The sequence below is a fragment of the Tympanuchus pallidicinctus genome, unplaced genomic scaffold (genome assembly GCF_026119805.1).
Source record: "Tympanuchus pallidicinctus isolate F22 unplaced genomic scaffold, pur_lepc_1.0 scaffold3, whole genome shotgun sequence".
In the NCBI taxonomy this organism is placed as follows: domain Eukaryota; kingdom Metazoa; phylum Chordata; class Aves; order Galliformes; family Phasianidae; genus Tympanuchus; species Tympanuchus pallidicinctus.
The window spans coordinates 82468283-82484930 of NW_026294747.1; the positions used below are offsets into that span (position 1 = coordinate 82468283).

The 16648-nt window shown below is 44.3% G+C and overlaps 1 protein-coding gene across 4 annotated transcripts in view; it reads left to right on the forward strand.

Moving 5' to 3' along the window:
• The first annotated feature begins 10 nt into the window (after positions 1-10).
• Positions 11-16648, forward strand: part of ASB4 (ankyrin repeat and SOCS box containing 4) — a 31774-nt gene continuing 15136 nt past the window's right edge. For 2 of the 4 annotated variants that reach the window (XM_052692406.1, XM_052692408.1), the window contains exons 1-2: positions 11-107; positions 16244-16531. In XM_052692406.1, the coding sequence (XP_052548366.1) occupies positions 16318-16531 (214 nt within the window). In that variant the 5' untranslated portion in view covers positions 11-107; positions 16244-16317. Of the gene's footprint in view, positions 108-13084; positions 13329-16243; positions 16532-16648 lie in introns of those variants that run through there. The other 2 variants (XM_052692409.1, XM_052692407.1) reach the window with 2 other exon arrangements.

The following is a 16648-nucleotide window of genomic DNA, read 5'->3' on the forward strand; positions in this document are numbered from 1 at the left end:
GACGTGGCCAGCTGCGGGGGCAGCCCTCCGTCGGGTCCACGTGCCCGTACGGCAGCGCCGAGCTCGAAGTTTCCCTCACGTCGAGGGACGTGTATTCTAACGTACAGGTAGGACACCAAGAGCTGCAGACCAAGTGTGGCTGTGCTGGGTCGGACCCCGGGCTGTTCAGCGGCAACGTGTGTACGCAGAGGGTTAAGGAAGAGTCAGAAAATGAGGGGCAAGTTGAGTACTTCCCCTCAGTCATTGTCAGCTCAGTTTGAACAGCCTTAACTGTTCAGTAACAACAGGTGTCTTTCAAGTAGTCCCTTTTTGAAGCAAGTGGTGGTTTTAATTTATCATGCTCTTTGCTGATAGAACACCACCTAGACACCCTATATGGGTGGGAAAACAGCTACTTTTAGGCAGTAATTCGTCTGAAATGCACCTAAAACAGATAACCAGTCTTCTCTAAAGATTGGCTTTTACCCTGCATTCATTAGACAAGGAGACTTCGGGGACCAACTCAAGCTCAGAAATCCCCAACAGCACCCTGTGGGCTGGCCAAGCAGCTGCAGCATTGCCAGAAACCCTGCTGCTCTTGCTCTGTGCCATTTCCTGCAAGCTCATTGCCTTCAGGGCAGGCAGGAGAGGCCTGGGAGTAATCTCCCATGTGAGGTAGTGGCTGAAATCAGGAATGATCTGTGTGCACGTAACCAGGTGCTGGGTTTATGTCAAGGGAAAAATACTAGTGGAGAGAGAGAGCAGAGCAGGGTGGTGGGATGAGTTTTACACTGATTGAACAGTTTGGAGAGACAAACGAAACAAGGAAAGAAGAGTAAGCATGTAAGCATGTCCAGGGGGATTCATTCCATCTGGAGCACAATGGTAAGTCAGGTGAGCAGTATCCTGGGATGGCGGTCTTTCTCTGCTCACGGTAGATGGATGTCGGCCAGCCTGATGAGAAGACGAAAGGGAGCGCTTATATGACTAGGGGTAAAGGGAGTAGTTTCTACTGAAACTTTGGGAGTCCTAAGTATGTCATATGGGGAAGGTATGCCCTTTATGCCTGCTATCACATATCAGCTTATATTTTAATAGATAAGATATAGAAGCAGTGCCCAAACAAATTTGGATTTCGCAACAGACTATTTCCAAATGTATCATGTTTGAATCATTAATGAAACACAATCTGTTGCTGAACTGACTTTTAAAAAGCTGAAACTCTAACCCAGATTTTGGTCTCTCACATGCCAATGTTAACCTGAAGTAAATTCACTGATATCAGTGTTGCCAAAGTAGTTAGAATGGATTTACACTTGAGAATAAAGTTCAGAATGATTCTAGAGCACTCGAGTGGAGGCTGATCTGGCCGAGTCACTTCCTATACTGTGCTCAGTTTTGGGCCCCTCAATACAAGAAAGTCATGAAGGCCCTGCAGTGTGCCCAGAGCAACAGAGCTGTGAGGGGTCTGGAGCACAAGCCTTAGGGAGAGCGACTGAGGGAGCTGGGATTGTTCAGTCTGGACAAGAGGAGGCTCAGGGCAGACCTTATGGCTCTCTGTACCTGCCTGAAAGGAGGTTGTGGCGAGATGGGGGTTGATCTCTTCTCCCACATAACATGATAGGATGAGAGGGAATGGCCTCAAGTAGAGTCAAGGGAGGTTTACTTTGGATATTAGGAAAAATTCATTCTCCAAAGGAGTGGTGAGGCACTGGGAATAGGCTGCCCAGGGAGACGGCGGAGTCGCCATTCCTGGAGGTGTTCAAGGAACGTTAGGATGTTGTACTGAGGGGCATGGTTTAGTGGGGAGATAATGGTGGTAGGTGGAAGGTTGGACTGGATGATCTTGGAGGTCTTCTCTAACTTTGGTGATTCTATGATTCTAACTAGACACACCACATATAACTAGTAATTTGGAAGGCTATTCAGGATGATGTCTTACTGGTATGTTGAAAATGCTTGCAAAATTTTTAGGAATACATCATTTTTGTGCTCAAGATAGGGAAGGCACTGAGGGCAAACCTAATCTTTAGGCAGAAACAAGTCAGACAGTGGTCACCCTTCAAGAGCTGCTTCACCAGTACTAAACCAAATTCAAAGGAGGCCCTGTGGGTACGAAGACAAGGCAGGGCAGCCAGAAACCAACTTTGGTGCTGCTACAGCTTAACTGTAGAAACAAAGAGATGTCAGCACACAGTGGAGAGTCTCAAAGAGAGACTGCTGAGCTCTTAAACGAAACTCATCAGTTTTGCTGAATTCAGATCTGTGGACTGGGTTAATGAGAACACATCCATCAGATTGCTGCTGACATGCAGGTGCTGCACCAGCTTCAGGTAAAAATAAAACTTGGCAAGCAAGCAAAAAGGTTACCACAAAACCGGGCAGAAAGCACTAGCAAAGCCTTTGGCTTGAGTACTGAAAGATAAAGGTGAGGGAAAGAGTTTCAAAAGTTGCCTCACACAAAAATTACAAAAATCTTTGCAAAGGCTGTGGCTTAATACAGTTTTAACCCTGTTAGTTGACTGAAGGGAAATTGCAGATTGCTTACTCAAATTTCTTAAGCTCTGCATTCTTCAGTTCTGCCAGAGCTAAAAAAAGGTCCAGCCCTCTGCTGGGCTGCCCATTGAGGAGCAGGGAGCAGAGATCCTTACGGCTGTTTTGAGCAGCTGCCATAGAGCAAGGCAAAGTCTCTGCTCACACCTCACCACTGTATGTAAATACAGTGTCACCAAACAGTTAGAAAACCAGAATTTATGATAATAACCTAATGAACAGATGGTGTCCCAAGGGTTCAAGTATACAGATTCTTAGTGCCTTTTGCAAAGAAGGTAAAAACATTCCTGTAAGTGAGACCAAGGTGTATCAATTTTCTCAACTGTTGAGAAAAATCCATGTCAAAATGACATCAGTGGGTTTGCTGGTTGTTGAAAAGGCTTTTGTAGGAACAGCCTGGTTTTCAGCCTTGTCCTAGTTCGAGAAGAGCAGAGTCAAGGTCTGTACCTGGCATTTGTGGAGCTCACCACAGACTCCAGTGCTGTCAGCCACGAGCAGCCCAGAGGCAGCTGCATAAATTTGGATGTCCAAACTAGTTTGGGAACATATTTTGCTTATTTCATGATAGTGTGGGGTAATGCAAAGGTTCTCAGTGATGACAAGATGTCAAAACCTGTGACTGTCAAAAACAGCCCTAAGCAAGGCTATGTCCTAGCACAGCTCTTGTTTACTGTCTTTTATGCAGCAGTGCTTCTTGCTGCATCTGGAAGCAGCAGCAAAGGGAGCTGCTTTACTGATTTTATGGGTGGCAGAATTGCTAAACTGGAGAGATGCCAGGCTAAATAAAAAGTCAGAGAGGTCCTCCCAGGCAATCTGCCCTTTGCTGCTGACAGAACACTGGGTGTGCAGAATATTACTGATGGCTTTGATCGTGCTGCCATGGTTCAGCCTTATTGCAAGCATAAAGCAAATAGTGCTGTCTTTTTCCAGGCAGAAGTGTGCTGAGCTAGTAGCATGCCTTGCAATACAGAGCTGATGTCTTGCAGGTGAATCCTGCTTTCTTGGCTGCAAACTGCCTCGAGCATCAGAACTGATGACAGTCATGCAAAGGAGGGAGAGGGTCATGCAGCTTTTGAAAGATTAAAGCAGTGTTGGAAATGCAGGAGGCTCTTGACTTCAAATACAAGTAAAGGTGAGCTGGGTTCCTGTCATCATCACTACTCTGCACATCAAGGGTCTCAAACACAAAGCTATTGCAGTGAAGGTATCATACCATTCTCTGTGCACTACTTTCAGGCTCTTGAAGATAAGTCAGGATGAATTCCTGAACACTGAGATTCAAAGCACTGCCACATATTAACCACTGCTGAAGTCTCTTGCATGCTTACTACGCTGGTGTGAGCACTGGTGCAAGCATCAGACAAAGCGTGGCGTAAAGCTGAGTTCTGTGATAGGAGAAGAGGTATGGATAATCCAACACAACCTCACCAGACACCTGATGTCGATTTTCAGTTGAGTTAGTTTCAGGAGGCAGGAAGCTCACTGCTGTCTGCTGTAATACTGCGTGTACAGATGATAAACTGATGCCATCACAGTCCCTCACTGAAGTGGAACAACCCAGTGACACAGAAAAGGAACAAGAGGGAAATGCCTAATTAAGCATTATTCCTCTGCTACCACTGCTTACTTACGCACTGCAAACAACAGGAACGTTTCTCAGGAAAGAAAATGCAAATGTTGAATTTTCAGGATATAATATCTCCGTAAAAAGAATGAGATTTAGAAATTCAACAGCTTTTAAAAAAATACCACAACAGAAAGAAAAAAAAGGAAATAGCCTTGACTCATGAATACTGTGACAATCAAGACTGTACACACTGTGCTGATATTTTGAGCTAAGATGAATGCTCTTTGGTCAAGAGTTTTAATATGCACAGATCATTTATAAAATGTTCTTAAACTCTATTGGCACCATGAAGCATAAATAAATGGAAATGTAGGCGAAACACTGCTGCTCATTTCTTCATGAACTATGATTGCTACACCTGGTTCCTCCCTTTCTGGACTGTCCCATGTGTTTACCGAAGCCTACTTTCAGATTTACATCAATGTTAATCCAGTGTAACACCACAAAGATTGATTTAACCTCATCTCACAGTTCCAAGCCCTGGGTGTTCTTGTATTACTGGAGTTGCTTCAGATGCATGAGTGTAGATGTCTAAGCTATACTGCCAGTAAGTCTGGAAGAGGCAGACAATTGTTGTGATACCTATAAATACAAGACAGTATGCCTATTTATTGATATTCTCTTACTTTTTAGCTCTAAGAATACTTTCATTCAGATATAGTGGCATATGGATACATACAGATACGTACTGTTGTAATGGCATAATATACATATAAAGATATAATTCATGTGGATTCATGAGCTCTTTTACTCTTCTTTAAGCATAAACTGTGAAGAGATAATGTGAAAAGGAATCTAGGATCATATCCAAAACTTGCTGCAATCTCTGAGTTGCTACATCATAACCTCTTGTCTGCAAATCTGTGCCAAGGAGCAAAGAACACGGCCTTGGTAGATCCAGGGCGTTTGCATAGTCCAAAAACACCCATTATGCTCTCTGCTTTTCTGGAGGACGTGAAGTATGAGTGACAGGTTGAGAAGGCATCAAATGGGATGCCAGATGTGAACTTTGACTCTGCTCTCGACCTAATTCAGTTCAAGAGCATGTGGTACATGAATTCCATCAGGCCGTGATAGACCTTATAGTAAAGAAGCTTTTATTTTGTGTTATTTTATTAAATGTTCTAAAAATCAACTACTGTAGCTAATATTGATGGAAGTGCTGCATTTAAAAAACGTCTGTAATTTACTTTTCAAAGAATTTTGGCAGTGTTTTTATAGGACTTGTGTTTATATTACATTTGTATCTGGAATTCCTAGTAATAAAATCCCTGTGCTGTTCTGCTAAGTTCTGCACATGAAGGGAAAAAACAAACAACTGTTAAAACATTAGTGAGTTTTAAGAACTACATCTGTAGAAAAACTATTACCAAGTTGTGCATCATCTATGTCTAGTAAAAATTTCCAGCTGAAGTTCTTTCTTGCGATATGAGGGAAGCAGAACCTGCTGTTTGAAAAATAGAAGGTTAGTTCTGTTTTCCCACACAGTCTCCTTTGTTTGTAGAGCTGGCAAGAGCCAGTTTCTGCAGGTGAAAATCTTAACCAAAATAGAGATATTATATTCTTCTAATCTTTGTATCAATCAACTTTTTGCACATACATAGTTATGCTGAGTGCAGCTTGTTTAGATTACTATTAACCTCACAAGAGTTGTTACTGCTATTAAGTCTTTCCCTGTTAGACAGAGTGCTTTCACAGTTGGCTTGCCTTTCCAGATTCAACCATTGAGGCTACCAGCTTGCTGTTTCCATTTACTCTACGCATAGAAGAGCATGGTACAGACATGGGAGGTTGTGGAATATTTGTTTCTGTGCCATTACCTACTCTCCTATGCAGACTCTCTTGGATTATACATGCTTCTGCCTTAGCTTTAGTGCTCATCACTCGTATTTAATTGCATGTGGCCCTTACAAGGTACCACTAATTTAGTTTACTCATTAACAGTCCAGATAATGTATTATTTGCTTATTCTTCTGGTGTACTCTCACATAGTTTCTCCCAGACCGTAAAGGTTAATACATTGTAGAAGCTTATCTGCACAGGATTTGTGCAGGTTAGGACAGCCCTGCTATAGTACCTCAGATCTCCTAACACAGATACTTGGTTGCGAGGTATCTGAACTTCAAGCAGAAGAGAAAACTGTCCATTATGTTGTCTGAATTTTAGACAGAATAAAACCAACTCTGGTGGTGAAGATAGCTCTCCTGATTAATTGGTGTAAGGAATTTACTCAGGTGACATAGATCTTTCCCATTTAGCCAGTAATGCCACTGATGCGAATTAGAAGGAGCCAAGATGACAGCCAGAGCCTCAGGCTGATGTGGGCAAGTTCCAGCACCACCTGTGAAGGTGTGAAGATCAGAGAAAACCCATATCCTGGCTGAAGATGAGACCTTTCTCTTTCATCACCCACAGGGCCCCTGTGACTGTTCTTACGTCACTGTGAGGTCACCGTGGGGTTTGTGCTCCTCAGGGACCAGAAGCCTGGCAGCCCATGCCACACCATCGCTTTGGCCAGGAGTAGAGCACCTGGCAGGCAGCGGGGCAGGCCCAGCGCTGGACACGGGGCACTGCCCTGGGACAGGCAGGGACATGGGCCTGCCGTGGGTCCCATTGGTGGGGCCTTTGGCAGCATAGGGCTGTGGGGAGCTGGAGTCCAATTCTGCTGTGGTCTCACTGGGCAGAGCTGACAGCACCAGGGCTGACGTGGGGTCCTGTGCCTGGGTGGATAGGGATGCCTCAAGGGAGAAGGACAGATAGGGCTATTGGTGCCCTTGGGGCCCTGGCATGCATTTGATATCAGATTCTGCAGCAAAGATATCCTTTTCAGGAATAGGTTGTTTTCAGCTTGCCTTATACTTCATGGAAGAAAATTTATATTCCCAGAATATGTCTTACCTGTTTTTACAATTTCAGACAGGTGGAGTTGCATCCTGTAGACATCTCCACAGCCTCCCAGAAGGTGATGTGACAAATACAAGAGTCAGATGACTACATGGTAGATATTTGGGCAATGGAGGGAAAAAACTTTCCTGTCTGATAAGAGCATTGTTCTGCTGCATAAGCCTCCTTATGTTTTATCAAGGTCACAGAAGTCTGATGGCAAAAAATGAATTTCTGCATCTTCTTCTGCCTACATACCATTGCCTCAGAAACATTCCCACTGCCTCTCCCAGTGGGAAAAATCTTACAGCAGCCTCATGAGGAGAGGATAGAGTGGTTCACAGGCTCCTTCATACTGTTATTCTTTGGGAGAAGATACATCTCAAGCAGGAATATAAACAACACTTCAAGTTACTGTTTCTCAAAGGGAAGTACATTATTGACAAGATTAAGGCCGTGACTGGGTGATAAGTGGGTTGATACTGTTAATGGCTGGTTATAAAGTGCTTTCTTGAAATAGAAGGTTATCCTCCAAGTGCTTTTCAATTTTAGATAGCTTTAGATGCAATTCACCAAACCTCTGACATGACTGTTGTCTGACAAGGCTGTTGATGTGGTCTACCTAGACTTCAGCAAAGCCTTTGACACTGTCTCCCACAGCATTCTCCTGCAGAAGCTGGCAGCCAGAGGCTTGGATGGATACACTCTTGGCTGGGTAAGGAGCTGGTTGGAGGGCCGGGCACAGAGAGTGGTGGTGAATGGAGTCAAATCCAGCTGGCGACCGGTTGTGAATGGTGTTCCCCAGGGGTCGGTGCTGGGGCCTGTCCTCTTCAATATCTTTATTGATGACCTCGATGAGGGCATCGAGTGCACCCTCAGTAAATTCGCAGATGACACCAAATTGGCTGGAAGTGTGGATCTGCCTGGGGGTAGCGAGGCCCTACAGAGGGATCTGGACAGGCTGGAGAGCTGGGCTGAAGCCAATAGGATGAGTTTCAACAAGGCCAAATGCCGGGTCCTGCACTTCGGCCACAACAACCCCAGGCGACGCTACAGGCTTGGGGCGGTGTGGCTGGAGGACTGCGTAGAGGAAATGGACCTGGGGGTATTGATTGATGCTCGGCTGAACATGAGCCGACAGTGTGCCCAGGTGGCTAAGAAGGCCAATGGCATCCTGGCTTGCATCAGAAACAGTGTTGCAAGCAGGAGCAGAGAGGTGATTGTTCCCCTGTATTCAGCACTGGTGAGGCCGCACCTCGAGTACTGTGTCCAGTTTTGGACCCCTCACTGCAAGAAAGATATTGAGGCCCTGGAACGTGTTCAAAGGAGGGCAACAAAGCTGGTGAGGGGTCTGGAGCACAGGCCATATGAGGAGAGGCTGAAGGAGCTGGGAATGTTCAGCCTGGAGAAGAGGAGGCTCAGGGGAGACCTCATTGCTCTCTATAACTTCCTGAAGGGAGGCTGTAGTGAGCTGGGGGTCGGCCTCTTCTCTCGTGTCATCAGTGATAGGACCAGGGGGAATGGCTTCAAGCTACGGCAGGGGAGATTCAGGCTGGACATTAGGAAGTATTACTTTTCAGAAAGGGTGGTCAGGCACTGGAACGGACTGCCCAGGGAGGTGGTGGAATCACCGACCCTGGGGGTGTTCAAGGAAAGACTGGATGTTGTGTTGAGGGACATGGTTTAGTAGGAGCTATTGGGAATAGGTGAACGGTTGGACTGGATGATCTTTTAGGTCTTTTCCAACCTTGGTGATTCTATGATTCTATGATTCTATGACTATTATATTGATACTAAAAGGCACCAGTCTCCCAAGGCTTTTGGTACTTCAGAACCCTTTCTAGATTATTGTGCTCTGTTGATGAGAGAAATCACAGAAACTGCAGCATTTTGTCTTTCTGGTTCTCACATAACTATTGAAAAGAAAGGGCCAAAGTCATAACCTTTGTTTTAAACTCAATCCAATCTCTTACTGACTTAATTGGTTAGAAAAAGACAGAACATAAGAATAAAAAAATAGTTAAATGAGGGCTTGGCCAGCAGAAAGAAAATAAAAGCAAAGCAAAAATAAAGCCTACATCCTATTCCTAGACAAGGCTACTGAGGAAATTGTGATTGGTCACTATGGCAACAGATTTCTAAATGGAAATAAAATTCTTTTAATATTGCAAGCACATTTTGCTATGCAGGTCTAGTAAATGCATTCAGACCTCATTAAAGTGAATTTAATTTTGCAATAGGCATTCCATATAATGTTATGGACAGCAACACATGAAGAATCAAAATATAAATGGTTCTAAGATGTGGATGGTTTTACCATGTTAGTGCTTCAAACAATCAGAGGCAAATGGTAACAGTTATTTTCTTTCCTCGGGAAATCTTTTAATAACTGGTGCAAATCAAGGGAACTTAAAGGAGAAATATTTACTTTTGTTTTCCTGGCTTTCATATTAATGGACTCAAGATGGATCAACATATTTGGATATTTTTGTGCAATAGAAGAATTTGTTCATACAGCCTCCACTGTGATGGCCAGTGGCATTGTAAGAATTCTTGCTCCCTTTGCTTTGCAGCTCTCACAACAGAGCCGAGGCTAAGCCAGCCTTGCATCATTTGTGAACAGTTCTCATACCTGTCAATAAGAGCCAGAAGTCCTGCAGTGTGAACAGGGTTCATTCAATAAAAACAGCATTTAATATGCATATGTTTTTAGGCTAACATTTCTATCCTATTACTTAACTAATAATTTGGTCTGTCACATTCAGGGAAGGTAGATCTTAATACTAGAAAAGAGCAAGCTTAACAGCTTCTGTTGCTTAGAAATGCAGCAAACAAACCACTGTTTATCAGTGACTAATTTATCATGAAACAGTGGGAAACACAGGCAACAGGAGAGATTGAAAACATTCATCAAAGCCTCTGGCACATTCATATGAGTGAATGGTGATTACGAACCACCACAGGCCTGCGCTGTCCCTGCATCCCAACTTCAAATAACCTTGTTGTTTGTCACTAACACAGCAGTGCAGATCTCATCTTCCTTCTTCATACATACCACTCTTTTGTCAGATTATTCCACATGCTTTATTTCGACATCACTTCAAATTTAGTCCTTCAGAGTAGTAACAGTCTTATTCTGACTAGCAAACAGCTGGATGCTTGATGGCTGTTCAGAGCCTACTGCTTCTGCTGAATGTGTTAATATGCCTTCATGCCTCAGTGTTTGGACCCCAAAGGACTGGTGTTTCAGAGCATTGCTACGCTTGCAAAACTGGAAATGCTTCCACGCTTTGGCTGTTTGCCTGTCCTTAGACCTCAGTCACCTTATTTGCTACATACCTAGTATATAGGAAATATCTCGCCCACACCAGCTGAGCTCTGCGCAAGTGTGATTTCAGCAGGCAAGGCAGAAGTGGCTGGAACAGCCTGGTGAGAATGTCTCAGCCACAGCCAGCAACTGTCAGAGTGCAGCAGCAGGGAGCCTGGCCAAGCCACAGTCTGGCCTGAAAGAGGGCAGGGGAGACACAGCCACCCGCGGGGCTCTTCCTCCATGCGATGAATTGGTTTTGTCTCACTGCTGTGAAGCAACACTTGTGTTTAAAGTATTGCTTTCTACAGACTTCATTTAAGCCTGTAGTTCATGTCCCTTTTCATCAGAATGAAGAAGTGCAAGAGACTTATGTCGTATGTTTGCTTACAAAATCCCATTGCTTTAAATATTGTCAGATGCTACAATAAACAACTGAAAAATAGAAAAGAAGGATTTTCCAATAAATATACTCATGTAAGGTGGGGTTTTTTTCCCATTCATTGAAAATCCTGTTGATCTGATTTTATATGTATGTATCATGTTTACAATATTCATCTCCTAAAACCTAAGAGAACCTGCAAATTTTTATGTGGATAAAGATGTAACTTCATTGTTTTGGAAAGGAAGTGGGTTTTGTGCAGCTTTTGAAAGACAACAACTATTAAGTAAACTATACTAGGGGTCATTCATGAGAAACGATTCCTTACTATCTCATCCCAAACTTGACAGCTAAGACCGTAACACCAATAGGTAAGCCAACTCTAATAGCCTATAGCTTTTTGACAACCTAATAGCACTGATAGCAGAGGTTGGAATAATCTGCAAAAACAAAGAAAACAGATCCTTGGAGTTGAAGATGGAAATAGCATTCGTGAAAACCACAAAGAAATCCGTGGAAAAATGAGCTACGCCTTTCTTACAAAGCTTTCAGTCCTGAAGCTCTGTGAGAACAAAATTCAGGACTCCTAGCATCCATCTTTGGTTTCATAATATATATACCTTAAGGTAAAGCATGCCCTTGATACATATTTCAAAATTATACTTGCTTTACTGAAGACAGAAGTAGAAGGCCCATCCACTGGAAGGTTCCCAGCTCCTAGGATTGACTGCCAATATCTCAGAATTCTGATGTCTAAGTGCCTCTGAGGATCTGGGATTATGTTTTTTTCCCCCATCCATAGCAAATGAGAACAAGATTGAAACAATTCAACACAAAACAAGAGAAGGAATTCAAGATGATGACACATAGTTGGCTTCAAGTTAACCATCCACAGGGATGACTTTACAGAGAGGATTTTTCTCAGAGGATAGCTCACAAGACAAGCACCTAGAGAATAGCACCTAGAGAATACAGTTTGCACCTGTTCTACTAAGAAATAAAGTAGGAAGTTCTACATAACCTTTGTAGCCAGCATTTTTGAAGAAGAATATCTGATTAAATATATGTACAGTTAACAACTGTACAGTTAGAAGAGTGACATGGTTAGGATAGCATTTTACAGGTTACAAAGATTATCATGATGGAAAGAGACAATAAAAAAATGAAACACGCACCTGTGTCCTAGGCTTACAGTAGAAAACTCCAAAAGGAAGGATGTCCAGAAAGAGGCCCTTCCCCAGTGGCAGTCAGTCCTTAAATGGGGTCTAGGAAAGGTGCAGCCAGGCTCCACTCCTTCTGGTCACACAGCTGAATTGCCTTCACCTGTGCTCCTGGCTGACCCAGTCCTTGCCTCAGGTGATCAATCAGTGGTTCAGGCCGTGACTCAACAGTTCCCATAGCACTGTCACATAGTATAGCACTGTCTAAAGCAGGCAGAAGTATATATACCGAGGAAAAAAGATCAATATGAATATTGGAAAAAGATTTGTGGTACAAGTGAGTAAAAGGACTGTGGTTAATTCTACTTGGGAACTGAGCATCCAAGGAGAAACAAGGGACCTGTGACAGTGTGGGAGGCAGAGTGGCAGAGTCTGCCTGATGCTCCTGGTGCTGTAAGTCACAGCAGGGTGAGGGTTGCCATCACTTCTGCAACAGCATTTTTGAGAACATGTACTGTTCAGAAGAGATGAAAGCATAGGATTAACTCAATGATCTGTTTCTTGCTTCAGGGCCACAGACCTGAAAGTCAGTACGTTTCCTTCTTTAACATGCCAGGCTTCTGAGCAGTGCAGACCGTGTCACATGGAGGCTGTATTATTCCTGCTTAAGTAACCCGCTTTAGCCAGCAACCTGCTGGGGGAAGGGCAGAGCTGAAGTCTCACCAGCTCACACTCTGCTGCCAGGCTCACAGCTGCAGGCTGCATGCTGTGTTCCATGGTTCCCTCCAGCACCGTCACTGACCGGCAATGGGATGTGCGTGCTTCAGCTGTATTGCAGCTGAGAATGACTCCTCCACTTGCATCGCAGCCATTCTTGTAGAGCTTTTTTCCTTTTGCTGGCTGTCTGCCTGCCTCAGCATTGGGTTCGGGATGTTGATCTTGACCTACAGATCTCCACAATCAGGGTCATTCCCAGTACTACTGGGAGGTGTGAGTTTTGTGGCTGCAGCCCATTGCTGCTCTGCAACCTCTGCAGCAAGGGGCCTGGCTCCACCAGCCTCCTCAGGAGACACACTTCACACAGCCTGCCAGTATGCTTTCTCCTTAAATCTATCTTTGTTTTTTATTACTGCATCGCTGGCTTTCATTTAAGCTCTTCTCATATCATCCTGATGCTCCTCATGCCCTCCCCTTTGGGCAGGTTTCCCTGGCTCAGCAGTGCTGCTCGGTGCCCAGCCTCATCGAACACATGGCCCACTGAGACCAGTGTAAATATTTCCTTTGACTTCAGTGGACTTTGGGCAAGCCTGCAATGACCCACCCTATTGGACAAAGAGGGGCCTCAGCAGCCCATCTGCAGTCAGTGATGGCACTCACATTGCCTGAAGTATACCCCAAAAGCATGGCCTTCCCTTCTCCTTGTGGCACCCCTTCACAGTGAGTTCTTCTGCCCTGCTGTAGTCACACAGGAGGTGCAGACCCAGCCAGCCCGATGAGATACAGGCGTCTGTAAGCCTGTGGTTTGTCCTGTGAGGAGGGGTGCTGGGTGGCACTCCATGTTGCTGAAGGAAGGCCTGGGAGATGGGGGGTGGGAGCTGTCTTCCCTCTGAAAATGCACATCTGCGTTAGCTGTGTCATTTATATCACTGATTCTAAATACATCAACCGTGTTTCTTAGTGGATATAGTGTGTGCGTCTGCACAGTGCCGTCACAGCAGCCTCAGCTCTAACCTATAAATAAAATTAATGCTGGTACCATTATTAATATTAAACAAGTGATGAGCCATTGTTTCGCTGTGAGATGTTCAGAATATTTGGCAGCCCAGGAGCTTGAACAGCATCAGTTTTAAATTTCAAAATCAAACTGCCACCTTGTGGCGTGGTGGCGAGAAATCTGCAGGAAATCGTGTACAGCGGAAATAGAGATACTTCATAAAAATTGGTCTCTTAGCCCCACAATGGCTTGCCATGTTTACATAGTCTTAAATGTACCTGTAATACACTTTGATGAAATAATACTGTTTTTTTCTTCCATTAGAAAGTTCATCTGGTCTTTTGTTATTATTTGTCAGTCTAAATTACCAAACCAGTTACTTATTCTCATGTGTAATTGTACTGAAATCACTAGTGTACTTATACAAATAGATATTCAAGGTTAGATTAAAATGCTTATAGGAGAGCCATAGATATAATGGCAATAGATATATATCATTGTTTCCTTTCTCTATTTTAAACTCATTTGTCTTGAGATTTTTATGAGAATCAGAGCATGGCCATACCAGATACTAAAGGTGAGCAAATAGTAGTGCATCTGAGGTGCACTCCCTGTGCATCCCTGTGGGCCGTGACAAATGAGAGCTGATTGTAATCAGCTTTCTCTTTCGTTGCGGGCCTAGCTCTCACAAATTACTTCACCTTGGTTGTCAACCAAGAGCAAGCACAGTGGGCCAGCAGATGTGCAGCTTGTGCATCTCAGCCTTCAGGTGTCAGAGCTGCATGGAGATGCACTGCATGATCTTTTCTGCTGGCTGGAATGTGGCTGGAATGTGGCTGGAATGAATGTTCTCGTGACATCTAATGCTGCTCATGGTAGGCAGATTGAAAACTAGTCCATTTCAAACCAAAAAGTGTAACTGAGGTCAACTATGTATCAGTGCTTTGTGCATCCAAGACTTCTCAGGAACACAGTGGTTTAAAAAATAAAATAGTGTGAGTAACAAGAAGTCCATAGGATCTGGGTTCACATTTGTCCCTCTGATCATGCCAGACAAGCATTAACACTTTTCTTAAAACATGGGGTGGAGTTATCTGCTGAGAAGAGCAAAGTAAGAGGGGGACAGGAGGGAGTGTAATCACATGGCAAGCGTGATGCTGACCCTTACTTAAGTAAGCCCAGAAAGACACAGACAAGTGGCATGCAGCCTATAGCACTGAGGCAAGACATTTTCCTTCCATTTTCTTTATTACAAGCCTGAGTGCAATACTTACGGAATACTAAATACAAAGTAGTTTTTATTTATAGACTCACAGATTTCTCAGTTCCTCATGAACTGCTGTCCTGTAATATCTCTGGTGAGCACTGGCTGTAGGAGAGAGCTAATGAGCATCGCATGGTCAAGGATGCTGCAGATGCTAATGGGGCTGCCTGAAGAGCCCAGCCCCTGGAACACCTATACAGAGGCTGCCCTGACTTAGAGCGTTATCCAGATTTCATGTCTCCATCAGTCTGCTTGGAAGCCAAACTCACAGGAAAAGTAGACACAAAGATTCCTTTTTCATGATTGTGTGCAGTCTGCCCAGCTGGGTTGTTTAAATCAAGTACGAAGATCCTTCTGCTAGCTATGATCCCACCACATGGCCCAAGCAGATGCATATGTGAGCCACTTCTACCTGAGGCCTGGTAACAGCTCATGTTGGCTGAGTCATGGGTTTGCATTGACACAGACCAGAGGTGACACAGGGACAGGGCTGGCACAATTAGAAAATAAAGGGAGGAGGTGTTCAGTGGTTGCTGAGATTGTGAGACAGAGGGCGGAGTGGCTGGGGGATACAGAGTATTTAAATGTATATAGGGTGGGAGGACTAAACTGTCTATAGAGCTGTGTGGCCTCTTCAGCTTGCTCAAGTTAATTTGCAGAAAGGCTCTGTGGTGTTTGATGGGGTGTTTGACCCCATCCCATCCTGCTATCATACACCTCTGCAGTATTTCTCCTTCTGGGGGCACTTCCACCTGCCACTGCTATGGTCTCTGAGCAAACTGAGGCACTCCTGCTGCTCAGGACGTTATAGAGGGGACCGGGCTGGATCAACACAGCCATGCTCAAGGCTTTACATACTAGGGCAGCTGTGAGTCCTGCATACTCGGGGCTCTAGTAGAGGCCCAGTCTCATGGCCAGAGAAATGGAAGCAGGACCAACAGGACCAGTGCTGTCCTGAGAAAAGCAAGATGCTCCCACAGGAAGAGTGCCTTGGGAAGTGATTTTTTCTTTCTGAAATGCATTAGTTAGAAAGCAGTGAGAGCGTCACATCCTACTGCCATCAGTAAGTCACCAGTAGTAACTATGAAAGGAAATGTGTATTTCTCCTGCTGAGAAACAGCACCCAGGACTAATGTCATTTAATATGACATGGCAGGAGCAGAGGTTAACCATGTGGTTAATGAAGCTTAATGTGTATAAAACCTGTAGAGAAATTGTTTTTTCTGATGTTATTGCTAGTAAGTCTGTCCTCACTTTCATAAAAAGAGTGTGGTGATATCTAAGAGTGGTATTTTGATGCCTGAAATGCTCTTCATATAAATAGAACAAGCAGATCAGCATGACCAAGTGATAAAATTACCTTCTGGTCTTCAGGAACTTCAGCATGTAACCGCACTATAGGGACCTCAGTGTACCCCTCTTCACAGCACAAACAGATACGTTTGGAAATGGAGGTGGAGGAGGCATATGAAAAAGGAGAGAATACTCAGGGGAAAATGACTCGAGCTGAAGCTGCAAAATTAGTGAAAAAGAACTTTCTGGAAGCCCTGAAGTCCAATGACTATGAAACACTGGAAGAGCTCTTGAACCAAAAGAAAATAGATGTGGACACGGTGTTTGAAGTGGAAGATGAGAATCTGATTCTGGCATCCTACAAACAAGGTAAATGTGACAGCGTTCACAGGGCAGGAAGTAGGTGGGCTTGGGGAGTTTTCCAGAAGCTGTGGCCTTGTGTCCCTTCGAAAGCTGCAGCATAATGTGGCTCTCAGGGAGCGGTGT